Source organism: Pezoporus wallicus, unplaced genomic scaffold (genome assembly GCF_028554395.1).
Source record: "Pezoporus wallicus isolate ANWC-B61680 ecotype Strahan unplaced genomic scaffold, APGP_CSIRO_Pwel_v1 contig_3952, whole genome shotgun sequence".
Classification (NCBI taxonomy): Eukaryota; Metazoa; Chordata; class Aves; order Psittaciformes; family Psittacidae; genus Pezoporus; species Pezoporus wallicus.
The window spans coordinates 8,473,760-8,498,302 of NW_026635034.1; the positions used below are offsets into that span (position 1 = coordinate 8,473,760).

General features: G+C 35.7%; 1 protein-coding gene across 4 annotated transcripts in view; it reads left to right on the plus strand.

The window, feature by feature from the left end:
- Window positions 1-24,543, plus strand: part of DMXL2 (Dmx like 2) — a 53,455-nt gene that overhangs the window by 1,681 nt on the left and 27,231 nt on the right. For 3 of the 4 annotated variants that reach the window (XM_057397334.1, XM_057397337.1, XM_057397346.1), the window contains exons 2-17: window positions 7,256-7,381; window positions 9,112-9,183; window positions 10,021-10,099; window positions 10,700-10,853; window positions 11,816-11,882; window positions 13,372-13,550; window positions 14,262-14,445; window positions 15,400-15,574; window positions 16,384-16,617; window positions 17,718-17,995; window positions 18,160-18,856; window positions 20,325-20,446; window positions 21,467-21,556; window positions 22,528-22,645; window positions 23,377-23,496; window positions 23,945-24,172. In XM_057397334.1, coding sequence (XP_057253317.1) covers window positions 7,256-7,381; window positions 9,112-9,183; window positions 10,021-10,099; window positions 10,700-10,853; window positions 11,816-11,882; window positions 13,372-13,550; window positions 14,262-14,445; window positions 15,400-15,574; window positions 16,384-16,617; window positions 17,718-17,995; window positions 18,160-18,856; window positions 20,325-20,446; window positions 21,467-21,556; window positions 22,528-22,645; window positions 23,377-23,496; window positions 23,945-24,172 — 2,923 coding nt within the window. Of the gene's footprint in view, window positions 1-7,255; window positions 7,382-9,111; window positions 9,184-10,020; window positions 10,100-10,699; window positions 10,854-11,815; window positions 11,883-13,371; window positions 13,551-14,261; window positions 14,446-15,399; window positions 15,575-16,383; window positions 16,618-17,717; window positions 17,996-18,159; window positions 18,857-20,324; window positions 20,447-21,466; window positions 21,557-22,527; window positions 22,646-23,376; window positions 23,497-23,944; window positions 24,173-24,543 lie in introns of those variants that run through there. The other variant, XM_057397355.1, reaches the window with a different exon arrangement.

Sequence of the window (24,543 nt, forward strand, 5' to 3'; positions counted from 1 at the left end):
TCATAACTTCAGGTCATGAAGCAGGATTTGCAGTTTAGAGATCATCTGTATTCATGACAGGGTCTGATTGTGCTCTTAAGACCCAAGTCAGCCTCTAAGAGCAGAAGCAGAGCAGTGAAAGGGCAAGCGGTGAAGGGAGATCTACACAGTATGTGCTGTACTTTATGAATCCTTGCGAAGTTAGGCTGTGGCAGAGGAGCCTTTATTTGTGTGCATGTATGCTTGCTTGCGTTTTGGTTGATGTTAGAGCATTCATTTAAAATGTGTGAGAAATAGTTCAGAATTGCTGCAACTGATTCATCTTAGGGACTAGAAAATACAGCTTTTTGTGTGCAGAAGTGAATCACTCATGTTGAAGTTACTCTACTTAACAGAATAATGGCTTGGGTACACGTAAATATGCATTTGCTGTTTGATAGTTTGGGGCATATTTCCTTCCTTTTTTTTTTTTTTTTTTTTTGAGGAAGAGGAGAAAGGCCTTAAAATGAACTTGCTTTATTGCTTTAGATGCAAGCACTCTCCAGCAATCTCAGGATTCTGAGAGAAGGAACACATTTTTTTTTTTTCCTAATTAGGGACCCTGCAATTCTGAAGGTTGTTCTTCATCCTTCCTTTTTTCTGTGGTAAGCTTTTATTTCCAAGTCAGTGTAGCTAGAACTAAGATGAGGACATGTTCTGCCTCAACTTTTTTAAAGCTTTGGTGAAAGTCATCTAGTTATTCTTAGAATAAGAAAAGGAAAAGAAATTACTTTGCCATTAATTTTTCTTTACTTGCTAAACCCCAAGTAGTGGAGTGACTCCATAAGCAAAACAAATCCAGAGAAACAGAGACAATTGCTGTAAATTGGCAAAAAAGTTTTTGTCAGTCCTTTATCTGAAATGCACATAGTGTTCTTTCCTCCCTGTGCTCCCACAGTCTGCCTGCAGCAATCTTGACGTGTATCAAGCATTTCCCAAATAAGGGGTGAAGCACAGAAATGTTTGGTTAATAAACTGGCTTGTGGATATTATAGCTGTATTGTGCCCGGTCTTGTAGGGAAGGTAGTACACAGGAAAGAAAAGTTTGAAGGGCAGTTAGGAGAAAAATAGCTTCACAGTGCTATGCTCTACCAAGCAGTCTCTTCAGCCTCCCTTCATTTGAGCTCCAAAAAGGACACTGCATAATAAAGGGTTTAAGTACTAAATGAAGGAAGTTCTGGTAATAATCCTGTGCACTACTCAATTTGCTGTTGCTTCATGTTCTCTTTTCAGCAAATATTACCTGTGTTTCACAAGTGAGTTTACAAAAGGTCAGAGTTGAGCTTTATACAGAAGGGCCTTACAGCAGACCCTGCCTAGACAGAAGGGTATCTTGTTTGAACCTCATAGTCTAACTGGCAGCTAACAACTTTTTAGAGGTAGTAAACTGCTTTTCTCAAATCACAGTTGATTTTGCTTAGCTCTTGTTATTACGCAGCTGTTTTATGTTGAGCTGCTTTCAGTCACTGACCTTAACTCCAAGTGGGATGTATGTAACCAGCCTGACTTTCTGTGATGTGGAATAAGGTGTTTTCAGATAAAGACGATGAGCTGTTCTGATTCTGTTTGAACGACTTCTGCCCTTTGCCCAAGCTCAGGGTTGTTTTTCCCTCCCCCTGAAACTCTGAACAGAATATGTAGCTGTTTCTAAGATCAATCTAGATTTAAAAAAATAAAATAAAAAAAAAATAATCCATAAATATGGCAGTTACCTGCAGGCTAGATCCTATAAATATAAAAGTTCCAAGCTTTCACAAACAGAAGATTAATGAATACTTGCCTCTTGTAAAAGGTAAATATGGAAAGCTAAACACTGATGAAAAATCAGAATGTTGGATTTTAGACTTACCTTTACAGAAGAACTTTGCCGATAGAAGGGAAATTTTTTCTTTGTTTTAAAAAGGACAAGCTTCATGGCAGCTTCCATGCCAGTACTAATACTTGGCCTGGACCTGCGTGTAATGCATTTCAGAAGCTGTTATTGTAATTGAAAACAGCAAATTCTTCATCTAAAGCATTATGTCCACAAAATACAGTGAGTAAGAATAGGTTTCCTCTGCTACGTACTCTACTTCATCCTTCTTGAAAAAATACTTATTAAAACCCTTATTTGTAGATCCTTGTCATTTATTTATTATACTTACATATATACACCTGTACATAGAATCATAGAATGGTTGCAGTTGGGAGGGACTTTAAGATCATCTAGTTCCAAACCCCCTGCCATGGGCAGGGATGCCTCACACTAGACCATGTTGCCTAAGGCTCTGTCCAGCCTGGCCTTGAACACTGCCTGGGATGGAGCATTCACCACTTCTTTGGGCAACCCAATCCAGTGCCTCACCACCCTAACAGGAAAGAACTTCTTCCATGTATCTAACCTGAACTTCCTCTATTTAAGTTTAAACCCATTACTTCTTGTCCTATCGCTACAGTCCCTGATGAAGAGTCCCTCTGAAGCATCCTTGTAGGCTCCCTTCAGATACTGGACGGCTGCTATGAGTTCACCACACAGCTTCTCTTCTGCAGGCTGAACAGCCCCAACTTTCTTAGTCTGTCTTCCTACAGGAAGTGCTCCAGCCCCTTATCATCCCTGTGGCCTCCTCTGGACTTGCTCCAACAGCTCCATGCCCTTCTTATGTGAGGACACCAGAATTGCACACAGTGCTCCCAGTGGGGTCTTACGAGAGCAGGATGGAGGGGCAGGATCATCTCTATCTGTGTGTTCTCCACTGTGTCATGTTTATGTGAACTGGATTACAGACACTTAACATCTGAATCTTTACTATGTTCCCTTTTCTCTGTAGTCTGTGTGTAAGCATACTGTAAAGTGTTTCATCATTAATTTGTCTCGAATGTCAATTTAGGGAAGTGTTCTACAGGCCACAAGCTAGTAATGGGTTGGTTGGTTTTGTTGGTTGGTTGGGGTTTTTTTGCCAGTTTGCATGAATATGTGTAATTGTACTTAGCCATGGGAAGGGGAAGTGTAAATGTTGTATCCATTATGAGAGTATGGAAACATTTCAGAATTCAGTTGTCTTCATCACAGGTAGGAAAGTGAAGGGCTTTCTGCATATTACGTTTACTATCCATAGCCAGAAACTTAAAGACAAGTGTTATTATACTGGAGGAGTACTATAAGGTCAACACATGCTTTAATGCAGGTTTTAATACGTATTTTAATTAATTTATGTAATTTTAGATGTTTATGAATTTCTGAGGTTTTTTTAAATACCACTGTGGGCTGATTTTGTTCCCTTCACATCATTTACCTTCTTGAACTGCCTCGGTACCCCAGACAGCACACATTGGAGCTTGAAGATGTCTTGTCCATTTCATTTACACCAAATTTGTAAAGAATTGCAGGTTATAGAAGGAGAAGAATCTTTCTGTAAGTGTGTGTGTGTGTATGTATGTATGTATGTGTGTGTGTGTGTGTGTATACACAGTGAAAAATATATAAAGAGGAAAACAAGCTGAGAATGTGAAGGAATAATCGTTGCCCTGTCTGTTAGTTCTAGTATTCAACATTAAAATTAGACAACCAAACCAGAAAATACGGGCAGCTGAAAGAGATGCAAATGCTGCTTCTGTATTATTTGAAAATTGAGGATATAGCATAAACTCTTAGGACACAATGTCCTACTTCCATCTGGTGCTCCTGCATTCAATTAGAGCTTTGTTGTTCATTTCAGTGGTCCCAGATTTTGAGTTAGAGCAGACATTGGCACACTACAGCTTATTGCTTATGGATCCTGCAAGTCATCCTTTCATTCTGGCTGTTTTGCAGCTCCATTTAATTTTCTCTTAGAAGTTATCGGTGACATTAGAAATGGAGTTTGGCAGATACTCCATGTGGATGGGTTTTACTGAAATTGCTTCATTCAGTGACTGCGAATTCTGTTTATTTAAGAGCTCTATGCTGCTCTCATGCACAACAGTATCTCAGCATCTTATTTGCTATCTTCCCTTTTTGTATAGCTTACTGATTTTCTATTCCTTTCATCAGGCTATGCAGATTGCTGCCACAAGTACTGTGGCCACTGTTATTTCTGGCAGGAGATGTCTGTAGTGGCATGAATGATCTTCCGGAAGATGTTGTCAGCTGAATCCTTAAAAGGAAGTAATGATGTTAAATATTATGACACTTCTCTGTTTTTTGCCACTGTAGGGTGCTTCTGCTGCAGTACCCCCTTAAGGAGTGAAAGGACAAAATGAAAAGAGGATTTAATAGAAATGTGTTCTGTTCAAGTATAAACACGTTCAATATATTGAGTATATAAGAAAAGCCTCGTAAAAGTAATCAAAAGGAAAACTTGGTTTTAGACATATAAAATACAGAAATATTTTCCAGTACATGAAAGTATATTGATATTTTTTGTTTTGAGAAATTTGGAGACTATAAATGCGAAAAAGTGGGCACATTAAAATGAGGGGGCACCTTTTCTCAAAGGTTATAATAAATGTACTTCTTAAAGTAAATTTAAGGTTTAAGGTAAATATACTTTAATATACTGTCAAGAAACGAGACACATTCTCAGAATAAATATCTACACTGAGAAAATTACCAAGAGACAGCACCTGCTGAAGGCTGATACCCTGCTGTTGGAAATGTGTTCCGACTAAGCTCCCTAACAGACTGGATCCTCTCTGCTGGCATGACACTTAGGTGTGCTGAGTCACTTGTTGGTGCAGTGCCAAACACAGACAAAGAGTAGGAGGGATATGGATGACAGTAATAAAAGTACCCTCAGGAAAGAGATCTTTGCATCTCGATGATTCTTTAAGAAGAAAAAAAACCCAACAAACTACTGTAAACCACATTTTTATTTCACAACCATGTTTTTTACTTAACTTTGTAAAAATGTGCTAAATAGTATAATTAGTCAGAAAAAAATATACTGCTTTGTCACTGTAATATAAAGTGCATATAAGGGACAGGAGGGAAACTAAAATGTTTTAAAAGGAAGACACTGAATTGTTTTGCCTCACAGAGTCAACAGACACAGTTGGGTATTTTCTGATTCATGTGTTATTAACTATACACACACATAAAAGCATGCATGTTTGAGAATAGTAAGCATAAGCCAATTAAAGTTGAGAAGTCTTTTCCTTTGCCTGTGTTGTTTCTGAGACACACGTCCCTATCTCCTGCTAACAGGATTGAAACTAGAGGTAAATTATGTTTAGTTTAGTTTGAAATTTGCCAGTCAAGTTATCAAAACTGACAGTGAAAAGATAGGGTATCAGAAGTGTTTAGGACCTTGCTTGAAGTGGATCTGTACTTTTTTTACTGTATTAGGTAACCATTTAAATCATGTCTTTTAGTAATTTGTATTAGTAGTTACGAAACAAACCATTGGAAAAAAGGTCTTTAAATCCTTTGCTGTTTTAATTGTTCACCCTTTGAAATAAATGGGAGAACCAGTTGCTTTTGAACATTAAAATTCTGAATAAGTTATTGGAACAAGAAGACCTGCTTTTATTTTTCTGTCTGCTTATGGACATTCAGATCCTGGTCTCCATCGTTTTCCTCTGTACTTGTGTACATTTGCTGGCCTGTCCAGCACTCCATGCCACTGATGGAGTTTGTTTTGCAACAAATTCCAATATTAAAAAGATAGGAAAACAAGAAAATGAAAAGACTTTCTGTTCAATGCCACAATCTCATTTTTCTTTTTCTTACTTTCTGGAAATAATCCTATTCCATTTTAATAACTGATTCCCTTCCAATTGGATCTAATAATTGCATAGCCCAATCATCAGAGAGCTAGGATATTCTGTTACATAGATAATCTCCCTCTAACAGCAGCTGCATTTTTTTCCCTTCTTCTGCTTACACTGTGAATAACTCTAGTATCAGTTCCTCAGACCTTCCAGAACAACGGCTGTGAGCTTGAGGACTCAGACAACACTGTTTCACTTTGTTTTTATGAGATGACCTTGGAAATCTTTCAGACAGTCTATCTTTTGAACAGCTTTCATTTTTGTGTGCAATTGTATGGTGTGTTAATTTCTGAGGCCTGAGTTTCTGCTTCATTGCTTTTATTGCTGTTCCTTTCTTGGTTTTAGCAGTGACTATACTTTAACTAAGTTTAAACCTTTTTCTTCAGACTTTCTCACTTGTTGCTCCTTCCCAGGAGGATTAGAAGCAGACGCAGAAGGTCATGAGACCTAAATTGTTCATTCTAGTTCCATCTTGCGCTATTCTCTTCATGTACACGTCAGTGGGCATTGATCCTGTAAATCTATCAAAATAACTTCTCATACACTTCTAAAAAATAGTACAGGTAGCCTTTAAACTGATTTTTAAGTTCAAAGGAGAGGGCTAGGACTCAGGAATTTGGAAATTCACCTGTGAAAGAAGCAGGGGACAAGTTAAAATGCCAAAGTGATTTTGTACCATCTGAAATTGACTGTTGAGGACTTGCACCTTCTGCTTAATTCATCCCTTGTAAAATTTCTGCCTACTGTATTGGAATCAGTGGAAAACTTCCTTTAAGGAAAGAGAATTGTAGCTATAAATGTTTACTTTAGAAAGGCTTATTGGTAGACAGGTGCTAGAGAGGATTTCTCTGCCTGAATGTGGGAGTCAGTGGAACAGATCATCTGGAGCGATTAACTTTTTAGAGTACTTTGACACAGTAGGACAGGTGAAGGTTGGCAGGCAGATATATGTGATTTATTCTCCCAATAGCTGCAAGCTTTCATTGTTCTAGAACTTATTCTTAAAAAAAAAAAAAGTGGGGGGCACACATATTTAAGAAATTTATATGCAAATTCAGTTAGTCCACCTGAACAGCAGACTCTTGGCTGCCTTGCTCTAAGAGGCATCAAGAATTGGAGGGGATTAAAAAACCCAAACAACTAAAATCTGGAAAAAAAAAAAAAAGTCCACAAAACAAATGTATGAAAGTACAAACAGAGCTTGAGTTCTAGAGTAAGTTCGAGGCTTTTTTTTGTTTGGGTTTTGTACTGGTTTTGTTTGGGTTTTGTACTGGTTTTGTTTGGGTTTTGTACTGGTTTTGTTTGCTGTGATTTAAGCCCTGGAATGTTTAAGGCCCCCTTTGCTACTTGTTGCTTATTCTCCCAGTGCTACTGAATTGGTTAGGATAAACCTGCTACATAATGACAGCTTGTTTCAATGGAGATTTTCACAGAGCTCTCAAACTTGTCTAATACACATTCAGTTTTTTAAATTAATTTTTTAATTGTATTTCTTTTTCAAATATTTCAGGCATATGGCTCTGGTTGTGATATTGTTATTCTGGCAGATGACTTTGAATGTGTGCAAATTATTCCTGGTGCTAAACATGGAAATATCCAGGTCAGTTGTGTGGAGTGCTCCCAGCAACAAGGCAGGGTAAGGATTTTAATACATTTCTGTAGTTTTGGTTTTTTTAACAGAATACTCTAAATGAAATAAACAGCAATATAATACATTAATGTTATTAATGAGTTGATTTCATGGCAAAGATCTTATTTTACTGATCTGTAACTTTGAGTAACACTTTGAGGTTTGTTACTCAGAGAATTGTTCCAATTTAATAGTATGGGGTTTGGGGTTTTTTTTTGGGGTGGGAGGGGAGAAGAGGGTAGACATTTTGTAACAATGGGTTTTATTCCTTTCCAGGACCTGCAATAACAGGTCTAACAAAATGTGGAAATATGTATTAGTTATAGTATAGTATCAGAACTGGAATGGTACTGAAATGGTTGTTATTGTTTCCACTATTGTATACTTTCATCTAGCTAGAGAATATACAGATAAATGTTCATGTATACATATAAATACACACATATGTGTGAGTGGGTGTTTGTGTCCTCCAAAATAATGAATTAAAAATACTTTATTTTTCAGAAAAGCTTAGGCATGTTTAATGTGTTTAGAAGTGCTACATTATGAGCAGTCACAACTGCGAGGGCCCTTGCCTGGCCTTGTGGTTTTATTTTTAATCCCTAACAATGATAAAGAGACAGTTCATGTTACTGGGAAAAACTTATAAGTTATGGTAATGCTCTGAGCAAATTTTGTTTGTCAGTTGTCACTGCATACTAATATTAGCTAGTTAAAAGTTAGTTGCAGTATTGAGAAAGCCCTACTTAGGGTTTGGGCAGGTTTAGCCAGCAAGGTGCCTGCATAGCAGCCAGGCAGTCCCAATAGGACTGGAAGAGCGATTCCAGCTGCACAGGTGTCCCCTGCAAGATCATCATGACCTGCTGGGTGGTTCTGCATTCAGGACTCTGAACTCAAGGACTGTTGTTTTTTGTAGGAGTTGCAGCCTCCTTCCCCTGCCCTGAAGAGGAAGTAAGATTTCATAATAAATATTTTGAAAGTTTTACTTAATTTCTGTATTGAGGAAACCAGATCCTGAATGGGAAGAACTGAGACAGTCTTTTAAGAATCTTTTAAGGAAGGAAAAGGATTTTTAAAGATAGTCAAAAGTACTCGTAAGCACATGAGTATTAGCAACCCAACCAGACAGATTCCCAATAAAGACCATTTTGTGTAGCGGGGTTTCTGTGAAATAAATGGATAAAAGAAATTGAGGGGTTCAGTGGTGCAAGTACTTTAGTTTTTCCATTTACCATTTATCTCCCTCAAAACATACTTAAGTATTCAAAATATAATTGCATTTCTTCCTATTTCTCATAATTGTTGTTCAGTGGTACAGAATGGAATCTGGGAACAGAGAGACCCAGTCACTAATAATTCATTTATTATTTAGCTGTGAAGTAGATGGAACATAAGCAGAAGTAGTGAAGGCATCGGCTTTCCCTTATGCATTAACAGTAGTTACCCTAGAAGAATGTATTAGATCTGGCAGTGTTTATCCCACTGAACAGTGTCTTCCCTACTCAGAGTTAAAATCTTAAAGATGGGCTTGTTCAGAAGGATGTATTTCACAGTTCCCTTGAGAAAGTAGACATATAACATAATTAATGACATTTGGATTAATTTCATTTTTCTTGAACAATGATACGTAGAAGAGGTACTGGAAGTTCTTTAGCTTTTTTGGAATACTGAGGAGTGGTTATACTTATCTCCTAACCTTACAGTTTGAGTCTTCAGTATTACTTTTTTCTTTCCAGATTGCAGCATCATATGGGAATGCTGTTTGCATTTTTGAACCACTTGGTATAAATTCTCATAAAAGAAATAGTGTAAGTATGTATTTCATGATTGTAATTTGGTTTAGCCTCTTAGAAGAGGCAAAAGTCTGTCTGCCAGTTATTAAATTACATTGGCATACGAAAGACTAATGGATAAACATTTTCCACCATCCATAATAAAATTGGATGTGTAGAGTCTTCCACTGCGTGAATCAAACTGGGGTCTGCACATCTGCTAAGTACACAATAACATCTTGTTCTCGAATCTCATACTAGAATGACACAGTGACACATTTGTGATTCTATAGCTTGAAGAGATCATCAGATTTGTGTTACAGAAATATGACTTAGACTTGTATATATGTACCCAGGCTTGTATTAACTGCACAGCCATAGCTGAGCACTCAAGCATTAAGTATATTCTTGGTATGGTAAATGCTCCATCCCTGGCAGTGTTCAAGGCCAGGCTGGACAGTCTTGGGTGACATGGTCTAGTGTGAGGTGTCCCTGCCCATGGCAGGGGGGTTGGAACTAGATTATTTTAAGGTCCTTTCCAACCCTAACTATTATGTGATTCTCAAGCAGGTTTCACAATCTTTGTTCTATCTATACTGACATCCTGTAAACTGTTATAAATATATGACCTAGCTAAAGTAATCTACGTACTTATTTATATCTGTGACAGGTCCTGGTGTGATGCGTAGAGCATTTTAATTTTTATAAAACAATTAAAGAATTATTAAAACTAGATTCAGCCATCTGCCATGAGGTCCTGAATGTTTCTGCAACAGGCTTAATACCAGTTTCATAGGGAAAGAATGAAATACCAATACCTTTGTATTTTGCTGTTGATGTGAGAATTAATCCTTTACTGTTTTTAAACCACAGCAACTAAAGTGTCAGTGGCTTAAAACTGGGCAATTCTTCCTCAGTTCCATGACTTATAACCTAGCATGGGATCCTCAAGGTAATGTGAAGTTTGTGAAGTATTTGTTCAACATTTGTAGTTAGGAGACCTTGTACACAAACTGTTGTTATTGTAGTAAAGTGAGAACATGAATATGGAAATTTTAGATTATCTGTTCTCAGGCAGGGTTGCATAAAATGCGAGGCTACATTTAACATTTGTGAAGATGCTGTGCCAAGTGTTTGAATCTCTTATGCAAGATCTTAGTCTGGGAATCACAGTGTTAAGTTGTTAACTGACTTGAATTACCATAGCTAATCATGTAGACATAATTTTATCACAATTAAAATCAGCAGTGTACACGGACACAGATTTTTATAAGATGTGTATTTGAGATGTAATGTTGATTATTTCATATGATTTATCATTTGAAGTCACAAAAAACCACTGATGTTCTTTCTTAAAACATAAATTCAAAATGTTTTTATAAAAACAGCTGTATAATATGATTGAATACCCTATCGTATTTAAAACTGACTTTATAAAGTTGAGGTTTCAACCTGTTTTTGAATAATTCTCAGTAAAACATGATGACAGGCTTAATCTTTCAATATACATGCATCATCTTGCCTTCACAGCTTTGCTATTACTCACTTTCAGGTAACAGGCTGCTGACAGCAACTGACTTTTTGCAATTGTGGGCCCCTCCATCTAGTGACATTCTAGAAGAAGATGATGATGATCCTGACAATCAGGTCAAAGATGATAAAGTTCTTCCAGTTCTAAATGACTGGAAATGTGTCTGGCAGTGCAAGTGAGTGAGATAATTTTTATTTTAAGACAAATTGCAGTGCCACCTCATTTATCAACTGTATCTTCTTTCCAAAACTATATTTTAAAATGTGCTTTTAAATCAGCTTAAAATACCATAAAAATCCAAATTATGTCAGTTATTCCAAATAAAAATTCTTCACTTTTGCAAGTGACCTATCACCAGACAAGGTAGTCAAAGGCTTACCCAAACGGTAGCACTGGCAATGTATCAAAATTGTCACTGTTTTCTTCAAAAGTAGTGTTGAGTTATTGGATAAGGCTGAACAGAGGAGCAGTAGCAGTCAGATATGCTACACTGATAAAGATGAGAGCTGCTTTTCGAATGTTCACCAGAGGGTCCCAAAACTTTTTGCCCAGTTCTGTTTGAGATCCATGTGACGGAAGTGCTTCATGATCAGCCATTTCTATAAATATGCAAGCAGACTCGGAAGCAGTTGCCCATAAACCTGTTTTCTCTTGACTTTTTAAGAGCCATTTTAGATTTTGTGCCCACAAAGCGCTGTATAGGCTACTTTCCACTTTCAGGCAGCAGACCCTTAAGCTGTAGTCACAGACAAATAATATCACAAATTATCTAGGTGATCTTCACTTTCATTTCTTCCTATGATTTGTCTTCACTGGGAGTAGAGGAGTAGATGGGACAAATTTCACTTCTGTGATCTCATTGGATATAGCCTAGGCTTGCCATACTTAAAACAGTGTATTTTATGGCCTGTTTTTCTGTAAAATTTTGAAAATACTAATTATTTTGTTTCATTGTAGAAAATACTTCTTATGATTCTGCCATTTCTAAAGTATGCTTAAAACAACAACTATAAAACACTAATACATTTCGTTTAAGTAATGAACAGTAATATTTAATCAACTGAATATATATGGAATAATACTGTGGAATAAATAGACTTTACTTACAACTTAAAACTTTACTCTTGTATTCTTTAGGACTGCTGTATCAGTACATTTGATGGCATGGTCTCCTGATGGTGAATACTTTGCAACAGCTGGGAAAGTAAGGACAAAAAAGGAATAATTTAATAAGTGATTGCAATGGTTTTTATTTGTTTAACAAAAAGATACCTTTTGAACTGATAATATGTACAGCTCAGTGCACAAATTAGAAAAGATTTTCTGTTTAGTGAATTCTGGGTTCAGTTATCAGTTCTTAACTTCCATTTCAGTTTGCAGTATTTTTTGTCAAATTGCTATTCAAGTTTTCAATTAATAATTCTCTTTATTGTCACCCTCTCATTTGAGTGATTCCCTTTGGTTTTCAGGTTTGGTTAGGTAAGCATTTATTGCTTGCACTTAATGTTGGTTGAACAATTAGATTAATTTTAAGAAGCTTTATTTTCCTACACTTACTAAAGAGGACAACTGAATCATGAGCTATGTTGTTTTATGACTAAACTCTTACTTTCAACTCCTTAATAATTACTACATATAGAATCATTGTGGTTAGAAAACTATAAAAAATTTGCTTCGTTCTGTGTTTCTCATGAATATACTTTTATATAGCTAAATATTTGGCAAATTAGATGAGGCAGATGTTTCCAGAATTTTCTGTCTGTAGGACAATTCTATAATTTTCTGTCTGTAGAACACATTAGTTGTTTTGTGAGATAGATACACAGCCCTGATCATAATTCTTAACAGGGCTGCCTGTCAGACTTCCTCCTTGCAGAATCTGTAGTCAGATGGTGTACTTTTTGATGCTTGTCAGGTAATACTATCTCGTATCTACACTCTGAGGTTTGTCATTCATATTTTTATTTTATTCTGTATCACCATTCCAGCAGCAAGTCCTGATATCCAGCTGTGTACAATTACTGTAGACATATTAGTAATGTGGTCCTTAGCTCACATCAGTATAGTCATACTCCAGTCTCACTTAACAGCATTAATAGTATTGCTATTTCAGCAGTTCACTTCTGTTTCAATAATTACATCAGTGGTGCCCAACCATTTAAACCAGGAAGGTAGCATAGGCTGTGATGGTGAAGGGTAAGGTTGTAACATGCATCTGCTCCTCCACTCTGTGCCTGTACTCAGTAGGTACAGTGCTTTCCATGAAAGTCAGGCTTCCTGTGCATGGCAACCAACATGAGTTGTCTCAGTGGAGAAACTATTAATGAGCTTAATATTGTAGTGTTAGTAGCAGCCTATTTCTGGCTTCTATCTTTGCAGGGAAATGAACATGGCATTTTAAGCATGTGTATGTGCTAAGCAGAAATTCACAGTGAACCAAGAGAAAAGTAGGGGGCCAACTGGACTGCAAGAAAAAGTCCTTATAGGAATGGAATATTGCTAGCAGAATATTTCTTCAGTCCTGTAGCTTATTCCAGGAGGATCATCAATGAAATAAGTGGTCTCAGAAATGGCTTGTCTGGAAAAGTGCAAATAGTACCAGAACAGCAGTTTCCTTATTATTTGGGACTTTATTTTTGTGATATTTTTAATTATAGCTAGCTAACCCCGTGGTTTTTTGTTGCTTTACCTAGAATGACTGCCTGTTAAAGGTTTGGTATCCTATGACTGGTTGGAAGTCATCTCTTCTACCCCAAGAGAATGAAGAAAAGAAAAAAAGCTCAGGAGATGTCAACTTTGCATTTGTGTATTTGGCACATCCTCGAGCGGTGACAGGATTTTCATGGCGTAACATTAGCAAATACATGCCCAGGTTCGAAAGTTTTGTTTTTAAAAAACCCAGGCAAGGCTTTGAACAAGTATTTTTTTAACACTTTGCTTAAAGTTTGGCTATCAAGAGCATGATTAGATGTCTCTGCTTATACTTGGTGGAAAAAAACATATGAACATCTTCCCATAAGCTTTTGTATTACCTAGTACAATAGTGATAGTCACATTAACAGGTGAGATTTATTCTAAAATATAGTCTAAACTTTAATGCCTTCTCAAGGTATGCCAGGAAGCATGAATATAAAGCTTTGTCTTCACCAATTGGTGATATGACATTGGAAATAAAATACTTATTTAAATGATCAGCATTTAGTAAGCTAATTTGTATTGTATATACTGGTTATGAATTAGTTGTTCAATTTCACTTTTAGTTATTTAGTAAAAATTATGCATTCTTCACATAGTCCAACAAGTCAGATAGTTTAGGCAGTTTGATAACTGCAGTTTTATAATAACTGTTGCATTTATCAAATAATCATCATTCTATGTTCACATGCACTTTTGCCAACAATCAGTAGGTTTTGCCAAATCCAATATGGGTTTGCCAGCATGCCAGAAATCACTAATGATATAAAACCTTTAGTTAGCGGAGAGGTAGAAATTTGGATGAAACAACAACTACTCTTAATTTCCACTGTGTCCATATAGCTAATTTAATTGCATTGAGCAGTAACCTTGATATGTCTATTGTTAGGGGTTTGGTCTGTAACGTGTTACTCACATCTTGTCTTGATGGCATCTGTCGGCTTTGGTCAGAGACACTGTTACCAGAAGATACTCTTCTTGGTGAGCAGATCTGTGAAACCAGCACTTCCAGCATTAGCAGCGCCGTCTCTCAATCTGGAAAGCAAAAGGACAGTATACAGCATGCACTAGAGGTACAAGTAAATACTTGTCACTTTTTTATGTCAAGATTCTTAAAATTGAAATGCTTAAAGGATGTATAACTCTATGGATGTGTATTATCTGGTTCTTATAAGGATAAAAATAGTCTGAATTATTACATATCAGTTTTTGAAGTTTGTTATTAAACAATGAAGAAATCAGACTTTGCAACTCTGCACACAAGCTCTATGTTCTTAAAACTCAATCTACTTTTTCTATAGCTAATAATGATGAGACAACGTTTACTATGGAATAGTGATAGTTTCATTTTGATTGGCTCTGAAAGTCTGTAGTTGTAGAAACAGAGGAAGCAGTAAATCTTTTAATTCTTAGTTATCTGATTTGGTAACTGCATTTCCAAAAAGTGGTACTATAGGGCTCAGAATTTCAGTGGCAGTCATATCAAGTCTATTAAGTTTACAGTAAGAGAAAACCTATCAATATAAAACCAAGAAAATAAAAAAATGAACACCCCACTACTCATTTGTAGACTATTACAGCCTGATGAGGTTCTTACTTCTTACATATCATGACTATCAACAAATAGGGAAAGTGGAACCAAATATGCTTTGGGCTGTTCAATCAGTTGTGCTCTCAGCAATTTTCTATTCACAAAAATAATTCACTATAAAATTACATTGGAAAGGTTACTGCTTTTAGATTGCCATAAGCTTGTTTATGAAAGTTACACAAAATAGTGTGTATTTTTATGTTGTTGTTTTAGCAGATATTAACGTAAATTTCAGAAGACTGTTAGAAGACCTTTGCCTTTAGCTAGAACTGGTGTATACAAGTGTTACTAATCTCTGCTGAAATATATTTTAAGTAATCCTTTTCAAATTAATCTTCATGTCTTACGTAGAAAGAAGTTAAATAGCTTTAGGCTTTGCTAAGTGTGAATTTTTACCTTACAGTTTAATTTTAATTTTTTCTTATAAATATACCAGACAATTCACGAGTTGAAAAATATGAGAAAAGGACAAAGAAGGTCGTCCGTTCTTGTTACCCATACAGATACATTGCCAGATCAACAGGGTACTCACGAAGTTCAGCGTCACATTTCACATCACGCAAATGCACTTGGTCACTTCCACATAGCAGCAAGCATCAACCCTAATACAGGTGAAATATTACAACTATTTACTAAACTGTAATAATATATTTACACAAAATGGACAAAAAAAAGGCGGGGGGTGGGGGAGAGGGAACAGAGATGTAAGTTGTTTGCTTTACCTAATTGAATACAGGTAATTTGTAGGACGACTTATTTCACAAGCCTGTAATTTCTCATAGAGTTTTGTAAGACAAATGAGGTTGAATTTATTCTGAATACCTTCAGAACTTCTAAAAGCCAATTGAATTCATCTTTACATGTTAGAAAGCAAAAGAAACCTAAATTGCATGTCTGCTTGGTGTTAGATTGTTGGGTTTTGGGAGGCCATCGTATATGATGAATAGAGTATTTGTGTCCTACAGAATAGATAATGAGTTAAAAAAAAGGCTGTACCAGATTTTTTGGCAGGAAACCAGCTACTTTTTATAGAGTAATGCAAAATATTATAAACAAGTGAAAAACTAAAGAGCAATCATATTTGTTACCAAAAATCTGTATGTGAAATGACAATACTGCAACACAAGAAATTGCGCAATTAGAACTGTTGAGTATCATTTACCATTCACATAAGTATTAATTTTCATGTAAATTTATTGACTTCAAAATATCTTAATAATTTTTTTTAAATTTCAATTTCATGTAAAAACTTTATCTACCTTTTCTGATCTTACAGGCACAAATTGTTAATAATTTTTAGGTTCTACCTAAAATAACCTAAATGTCTTAAGAAATCTGTGTGTATGTGTTGTATATATATTTTTTAAAGGTGAGCAGTTTAATATATAGCTTTTTTTTATTTGTTTAAAAATGTCCACAGATATTCCATCAGTCTTGGCTGGAACAGCTTTTAATATAGATGAAGGAAATGGAGGCTTCGTTGTTCACTGGTTGAATAATAAAGAATTTAATTTTACATCCTCTATTGAAGTGTTTATGCAGCATCTAAGAAAAATTTCTGAACAACAAGTAGAACAAGATTTTGATGTTGAGGCTGAAGAGGAAGAAGAAATGGAAGAAAAAGAGAAAGGTTTACGTATGAAATTAGATCATGGTTAGTAACATTGAGATATGTAGCACAAGAATTATTTTGAAGTGCATTAATGCAATAATTAATACATTTATTTACCACAAGAATGAAAATGCTAACATCACTAACCTGAAATAGACATTTACAGCTGAAATTTTGACTGCTGTAATTGTAGGCATGAAAAATGCGGTGAGGTACTCTGTTGGAATGCAATAGTGACATACAGAGTGAAAAAGAAAGGTAGCTTTGGTCTTTCATTTCCATTTTTGAATATATTCCACTAAGCTATGAAATCATGATTAAGACCTGCTCTCTATTTACCTTACTATCTGTTGTCAGTAATGATAAACCAATTTATGGCAGGCCTTAAGTAGGGTTGGACATAGCTCCGTTTTAATGCAACTGCAGTGTTTCCAGTACTGGTAAGATTTACATCTTAAGCTTTAGCCCATGTGATGATGCCAGTTGTAGCTGTTCACAAAGCAACGGAGAGACTATTTTGAAATTAATGGTGAAAAAGTGTCCTACCAGAAATACCTTACATTGCTGTAGGAGGGTCACTCGGTCAGTAAGCATATGTAAAAATCTAAATCTGTTTCCAGAAACCAGGAAGACCAATTAGTGACAGTAAATTGATGATATATTTTGTTCTTTATAATGCTTAGGTTCTTGAAATACAGATTACCAATGCAGTAGTTAAGTGTATGATAATTCTTATTGAACATGCACTACATACTACTTTCTCAATGATCACTGTGATCAATGATATTTCATTATTACCTTCTAAATACAAACATCCACCCGCATTAGTTTGAAACCAGCATTCATATAAAATATGTGGGTTTATATACTTGAGCAGAATAATTTTAGGCAGGGCATTACTGTTAAGTATCTGAATTTGGATGGTTATATTTATTATTACTTGCATTGCATAGTTAGAAGCCATAGTCAAGGGCCAGACCCTCACATTTTTCAGCAGACAAAGATGTTTCTACCTGCAGTGCACATGAATGTTCTTATCAGATGCTACTCTTAGCAGATAAGAAATATTATGTTGTTTTGAATAGAAACTGATGGGGAAATCTTTTTAATGCATTAAATGGCACATTCCTTTTCTGTTGCAGACTTGTCTATAGACAGAGAATCAGAGACAGGGACTGGTACAGGTTCTTCAGAACATGAAGATGGAGAAAGAGAGGGAAGCCCCAAAACATCTCTACTAACAGGCCCATGCATGCCTCTTCCGACAGTTTTGTTAGATCAGAAAATTGAGTTGCTTGTAACTGAATGGAACAGAAATCCAGATATGCTTTTTACTATTCATCCCATTGATGGTACCTTTTTGGTGTGGCATGTGAAATACTTAGATGAATACACTCCAGGCATCTTTCGGCAAGTTCAGGTATTGTATATTTGAAAATGTTTTATTATTTATGATCTTAACAATCATTGTGTCCTTTCTTTTATACCTGAACATTGGTATAAGCTTAATGAAACAGCTAATATTTATTTAGACTTAAGCTGCAGTGTTAAATTCTAACTGTTTTTATTTATTTTTTTTTTTAGGTTTCATTTTCTTCAAGGATTCCTGTTGCATTTCCATCAGGAGATGCTAGCTCCCTTAGCAAAAATATTATGATGTATGCTTGCCCCATCTTTGTAAAAGATGATAGCAATGCTGTCTATCAGAAGACAATGGACTTTCCAGATAAGACTCTAGCAAATAAAGGATCAAGCTTTGACCAGGGTAGTGCAAATGTGAATATAATTTCTCCAAAAGTAATGATGGTTTCCAAACATATAGATGGCTCTCTAAATCAGTGGGCAGTTACTTTTGTTGATAAATCAGCTTTCACTTCTGTGCTAACCGTATCACATAAATTTAGGTACTGCGGTCACCGTTTTCATCTCAATGATCTAGCTTGCCATTCTGTTTTACCATTACTGCTAACATCTTCTCATCATAATGCTCTATTAACTCCTGAATCAGACAGTTCCTGGGACTCTGATAGGATAAACAGAAAAATGGATCCAATTAAACATGTGAAAGGTTCTTCCAGGCAGCAGCTTAAAAATGCAGCAACCCGTACATTCCATGACCCAAACGCAATCTATAGTGAGCTGATCCTGTGGCGTGTAGACCCTATAGGACCTTTATCATACACTGGAGGAGTATCTGAATTGGCTCGAATTAACTCTCTTCATACCTCCGCTTTCTCTAACGTAGCCTGGCTTCCAACACTTATTCCCAGCTATTGCCTTGGTGAGTATATTTAGCATGTTTCCATATAGAGTTAACACTATGAGTTGTAGAATTAATTGTCAAAATAAATTACTATTGTAATTTGGAGTATTCTTGTATTAACTTTTCATCAATTTCCTTGTATTATGCAAATTAAGTATTTTTATTTCATTTGAGGCTAAACAACTTCAAAACATTTCATCTGGTCTCAGTGTGCCTGTAGTTACTGTGAATCAGCTGCCATCCAGTAACTTCGTGTGAATAAGTAATCATCACTCTCACAAAGAATAAGATGATCCCTTTCCTCAGTGCTTTAGGCAGCTTCATTGAGTGTTCTCTGTATTGCCATCATATTAATAATGCAGATATTCTGACAACTTGGGCATCTGGTTTGGTGGCCACATACAGCTGAAGGAGGCGGTCGGTCGAGCAGAGCTAGTATTTGGCCTACTTGAACATCTGATTAGTTGGGAAAGGTTTTCAGCCAAAATTTACACTTTGATATAATAATTTTGATATCAAATATCAAAACCTTTTAACGTGCTGGCTAAAAACTCTGCTTAGAAGATCCTGAAACAATACCCAAATTCTTCAGGCTGCCAGTGTTTTACAAAAGCCCCATTAGAACAGAGCACTTTTAAAGAAATAGGCTACATGAACTTTAGAGAACTGCAACTACTTTTTCAGAGGTCAGGCAGCAAATCATCTGAAGTCTAATGCCCTAGGATGACTCTGCAGGTTTTGTATTTTAGGGCCTTCTACTGCAGTTAGCAAAATAGTTTCCAGTACTGGTAAGACAAAATAGTCTCTACAACTATGATTCTCCTCATCCACTCAGATAATTATTTTTGAATGATCACAAGGATGCTGCTGTTGTAGTAAGTTGTCATCTTTGCATATAGTACTAGAAATGTCATTTTTGCGATGGATGTAACATTGTTTTCTATTAATAATGCCAAGTTATTTTATTAGGCTAAGGCCAGTCTGACCTTTGCAATGATAAAATAGGTGTCAAAGATGTTGTACAACTTCAAAACTCCTAAATATACTTAATAAGTGTGTAACGTGTTTTATTTAAAATAAAATAAATTCTTTTCTCTGCTTACATAGTAACATTCTGTGCTGTGTAAATCCCAGAGTCTTCTAAACACAAATAACTACCTGCTTCCCTTAAGGAATGGCAATATTCCTTCAGGTGTACGTAATGGATTTTGTATGTGTGAACCATTATTTGTAAATATGAGTTCTGCTTCGATTATTCAGCTTTAACGAGGAATTTCAGTTACATAAATGAGGAGAAAGGGAGTTATTTCAGAATTCAGATAATGGTGCTTTAATGCACACATTTGCTTAGGTTTTTTGCTTCGATACTTTATGGAAATTATGTAAGAAATGGATTCACATGCAGTGATGTGGAACGTAGTAGATTACCTGATGCCATTTCACTGCCCCTTTTTTTTAGCTATTAAGTTTTTGTGTTTTCTATTAGGTACATACTGCAATTCTGCTAGTGCTTGCTTTGTTGCATCTGATGGCAAAAACTTGAGACTCTACCAAGCTGTCGTAGATGCACGAAAACTTCTAGATGAATTATCTGACCCTGAATCATCCGTAAGTTTTCTGTAGCAATGGTTTGAAAGTATTAAAACTACTTAAGGTCACTCCCCTCTTTAGTGGGGTATTTGTCTTCACTTGGTTCTGTATAATTTTTTTGCCATTCTGTGTATGGGATCTTATGCCTTATACCTTACATAATTTTATGGTTTGCATCTCTATCTAAACATCAGCAGTCAGAAATACAGCTATTACTACTAAAAGTGGCTGCACTGAAACAAAATTCCCCTGACAGGCTTCCCCAGCCTGTAGCAGGTGGGGAAAGGAAAATCAGGATCTCTTACTTTGTTTTCTTAAAAGAGGGGAAGTCGGAGTAAGTGGGAAAGTGAAAACAGTAGAGCAGACTTAGGTGTATCCACCAAAGTTACGTCTGTACATGAGGAAGGGCAGAGATGGTGGGATAAGGGGGGATTGGCAGGTTATTGCCAAGGGTAATATTAGTTCTTATTTTTTCATCCCTCTTTAATATTTAATTTCTATAACTTTAAGCAAAGTAAAGCCTGATCTTGCACTATTATTGTATAAAGAAGCACATCTTTCCTTTTTTTCCATTATTTTGTTATTTTCTAAGCTATCCTGCAAGGTAGAGCCTGTCACTATTCAGATCAGCCTGGGGAATCTGTTCCAAGAGCAGTAATTGTGAACATTCGAGCAAAAATCAATAGAGCCTTCAGTTTATGTATAAGCTATACTGACTTTTTTTACATGTTGTGACAAAACCTGAAGCTTTAAACAGAAGTGAAGCAGTATATCTTACTTTCTCATGTCACAGATACCAAGTTGTGATTAAACTATAAGTCTTTAAATAAACACTCTTTAGTTCCCGTTAAAACCCCATGAATAGGTACAAACACAACAGTGCAAATGTCTTAAGAAATGCTTTTTAAGTGACAACAGTAAGAAATCTGTTACAGTTTATGCTAACAGGGAAAATTAAAGCATCAGTTTATTGTGACTGCAGTTTCCTTCTGTCTGAAGGAAAAATATACTAACTCGTCTATTTTTTTTCTGTTTCAGAAACTTATTGGGGAAGTGTTTAATATTGTGAGTCAACAATCTACTGCTCGACCAGGATGCATTATTGAACTTGATGCAATAACTAACAAAGTAAGTAAATGGTTAATTCTTTAAGGGTTTCACATAAAGTTGTTTAGTAGTTCTGTCTGTTAATTAACCTAATTAATTCAGCTATCCATTTTGAACAATGAGGGGGCAGCAGCATTATATCTTGTTCTTACTCACAGTTATTTTGACCAGACATGTTCCAGTGCTGTTTTGTGTTAGAAAGCAGCCTGTGAAAACAGTGTTTTACCATTTCTTAATTAGTTATCTGGATGTTTTTGACACTTACAAAGAAGTTGTTCTCTATTTGTCAATAAATTTCCATGCTTTTAAGTATTAATCACATGGGATCTTCAGTCTTAGGTTCAAATATTTTTATAGATGAGTACAGAAAATGCTCTCTTTCCATGTTTCTCTGGAAAAAGAGGGTGTTTTGCAGCATGAAAATTTAGCCATCTCTGTCTTTGGGGACATATTTTTCCTTGCCTGCAGAAAAGGATTTCACTGCCAGCAGCCTCCTTTGTAGAGAGGTGGAGGTACTGCAAGGAAATCTGTTGCTGTCAGAAAGGACAGCTGTTGCGATACACAAGAGAAGGGAAATCTGAAAATCATTCCCTCTTTTTAGATTTCCTAAGCAGTTCATTGTGGACCTGTCTTCCCACTGAAAAGGGATAAAAGTCTAAGAGTTTTTCCCACTGTCATTTATTCAACACCTAAAGCAATAAAAACCAATCAGGTACTAATGCATCTGTCAATAACTGCAGCAAAAATGTTATTACAGAATATGTCTAGCAGAGTAGATCTCAGTGAAATAATTTGCATATACAAACAATCAGTTCTAGAATATGCTGTTCTTAATATAAAACATTCAGGTTTTTGGATGCATTAAGATAACTTTTAACATTATAAAAGAAAGTGATCCTCATCGGTAGCTAGATTGCAGGAAAGAAATAATTGCATTAGTACTAAATGTTTCCTTATTTTTCTGGAAGCGTAACTATTACTTAATATTTCAGTGTGGCTCAAACACACAGTTGCTTCATGTCTTTCAAGAAGACTTCATTTTGGGATACAAACCACATAAGGAAGATGTGGAAGGGAAGGAAACTGAGATATTTTTCCAGCCATCACAAGGTACAAAATAAAAATAGCTAATATGAATGAAGTGTAGGTAGAAATGTTTTTTAAGGTACAGAAATAGCCAGCATCTGTTAGTTTCCTTTTTATGAGAATCTAGAATTTACTAAAATGGCTGTTTCATGTTGCTCCTATGAGTTGTAGTTTACATGGTAACGGTAATAAACAAAGGTATTCTAATTTGCTTAGAGTGAAACATTTTAAGCTATATGACAAAGTCCATTTTTCAAAACACTGTATGTTGTATATAAATGTGTACAAAATAGAGCAGAAGTATATTTTCTGCATCAATATATAGTTCCAGGTGATAAGATGAACATATTTGACTTCCAAGCTAATACAATAAAAAGTAACTTGGGGATTTGTTAGCAGACTTAAAATTTTAAAAGAAAGAAAGCAGGCAGGTAGAAGAGTCTTTACAATATAGCAAGATAGTTCAAACTGATCTGTAAGGCAAATATATCTAATTAATTAGATTTGCTACTAGTACTCAGGTTGTCTGTAAGTCAGTCTATTTTTTTAATAGTTCTGTAGCCATAAGCAAACAAATGCTATTAATGTTTAAAAAGTTATTAATCATACCGTTTGAATGTTTTGTTTCTAAACAAGCAATTTCTTTCAAAGATGAAAACAGTTCTTTTAGTATAAATAATTTTTAGACAGTCTTCTGTTATTGAAAATAATTTATGTTGAAGATAAAGTTCATGATAGTGATGTTGAAATTACAGGGTATCGTCCACCACCTTTCTCGGAGAAGTTCTACCTAGTAGTAATTGAAAAAGATAGTAATGGCTGCTCTGTTCTTCAGATGTGGCACCTTCATCTCAAATCTGTGCAAGCCTGTTTAGGTGAGTGACAGTAATTTTCTTAGAGACAGACATTACTTTAATATTATTTTAAAATAAAACTTAGAGATTGGTGTTTCATTTCAAAACACATTGTCACCTTTACTGAGTAGAAGCCTCAAAGTCAGGAACATTTAGAATTCTATCAATGCAATAATAGCAGTAAGATTCCTTACAAACACTGGTTGTTCTCTACACCATTAGCAATGCAAAAATTTCTTGATAGGCACTGGATTCTTTCTTTTTAATTCTCGGTATTTCAGAATATTATGGGTATCCCAAAATGAATAGTCATAGCATGCAGTAAAAGTAAACACAGCCTGCACACATCATATAAGTATTTTTGTGTAACTTAAGCATGGCTAAAAATAGATCTGATATTGTAAGATATTCATGCCTTATCCTTACTTGAACAATTTCTTTAACACCGTTGTCAATTTTTTGAATATAGCAAAACCAACTGAAGCTACTTCACCAGAGAATAAGCTTAGTGTACCTGTGCAAAAGAGTGTGGTATCTTCTCCAAATGTATCACCTGGCATAAGTCCCATTCCACGATCTTCATCAATTGCTAATCTTCAGACTGCTAGTAAACTCATTCTGAGCTCCAGACTTGTGTATAGCCAACCTCTGGATCTTCCTGCTGGTGTAGAAGTAATAAGAGCAACTCCTTCAGCAGGTAAATGTAACATTTTTTTCTATCCAGTTTGTCCACTAATTTATTTACTATTGTTAGGATTGGTTGTATTTCCTCAGCCTATTGCATTCTGATTTACTGATACAGGGAACACCAGGCTTAAAAGGCTCTCTCAAGTCATTGTGTCCATGTCATATTAGCCTTCCATAAATATATCGAATCCCCACAGGAAAGCTGTTCCTGAAATGTGCTGCTCTAATGGTTGAAAACTTAACTTCTAAATTTTTTAACAAACAGTATATACCTGCTTTATATCATCTGCCAATATTAGCATGTTGGTTATATAATGCTTTTCTTACCTGATCTCCTTACACCTTCTTCTGTATGTCTGTCTTCATGTCCCTCCTGTCCTT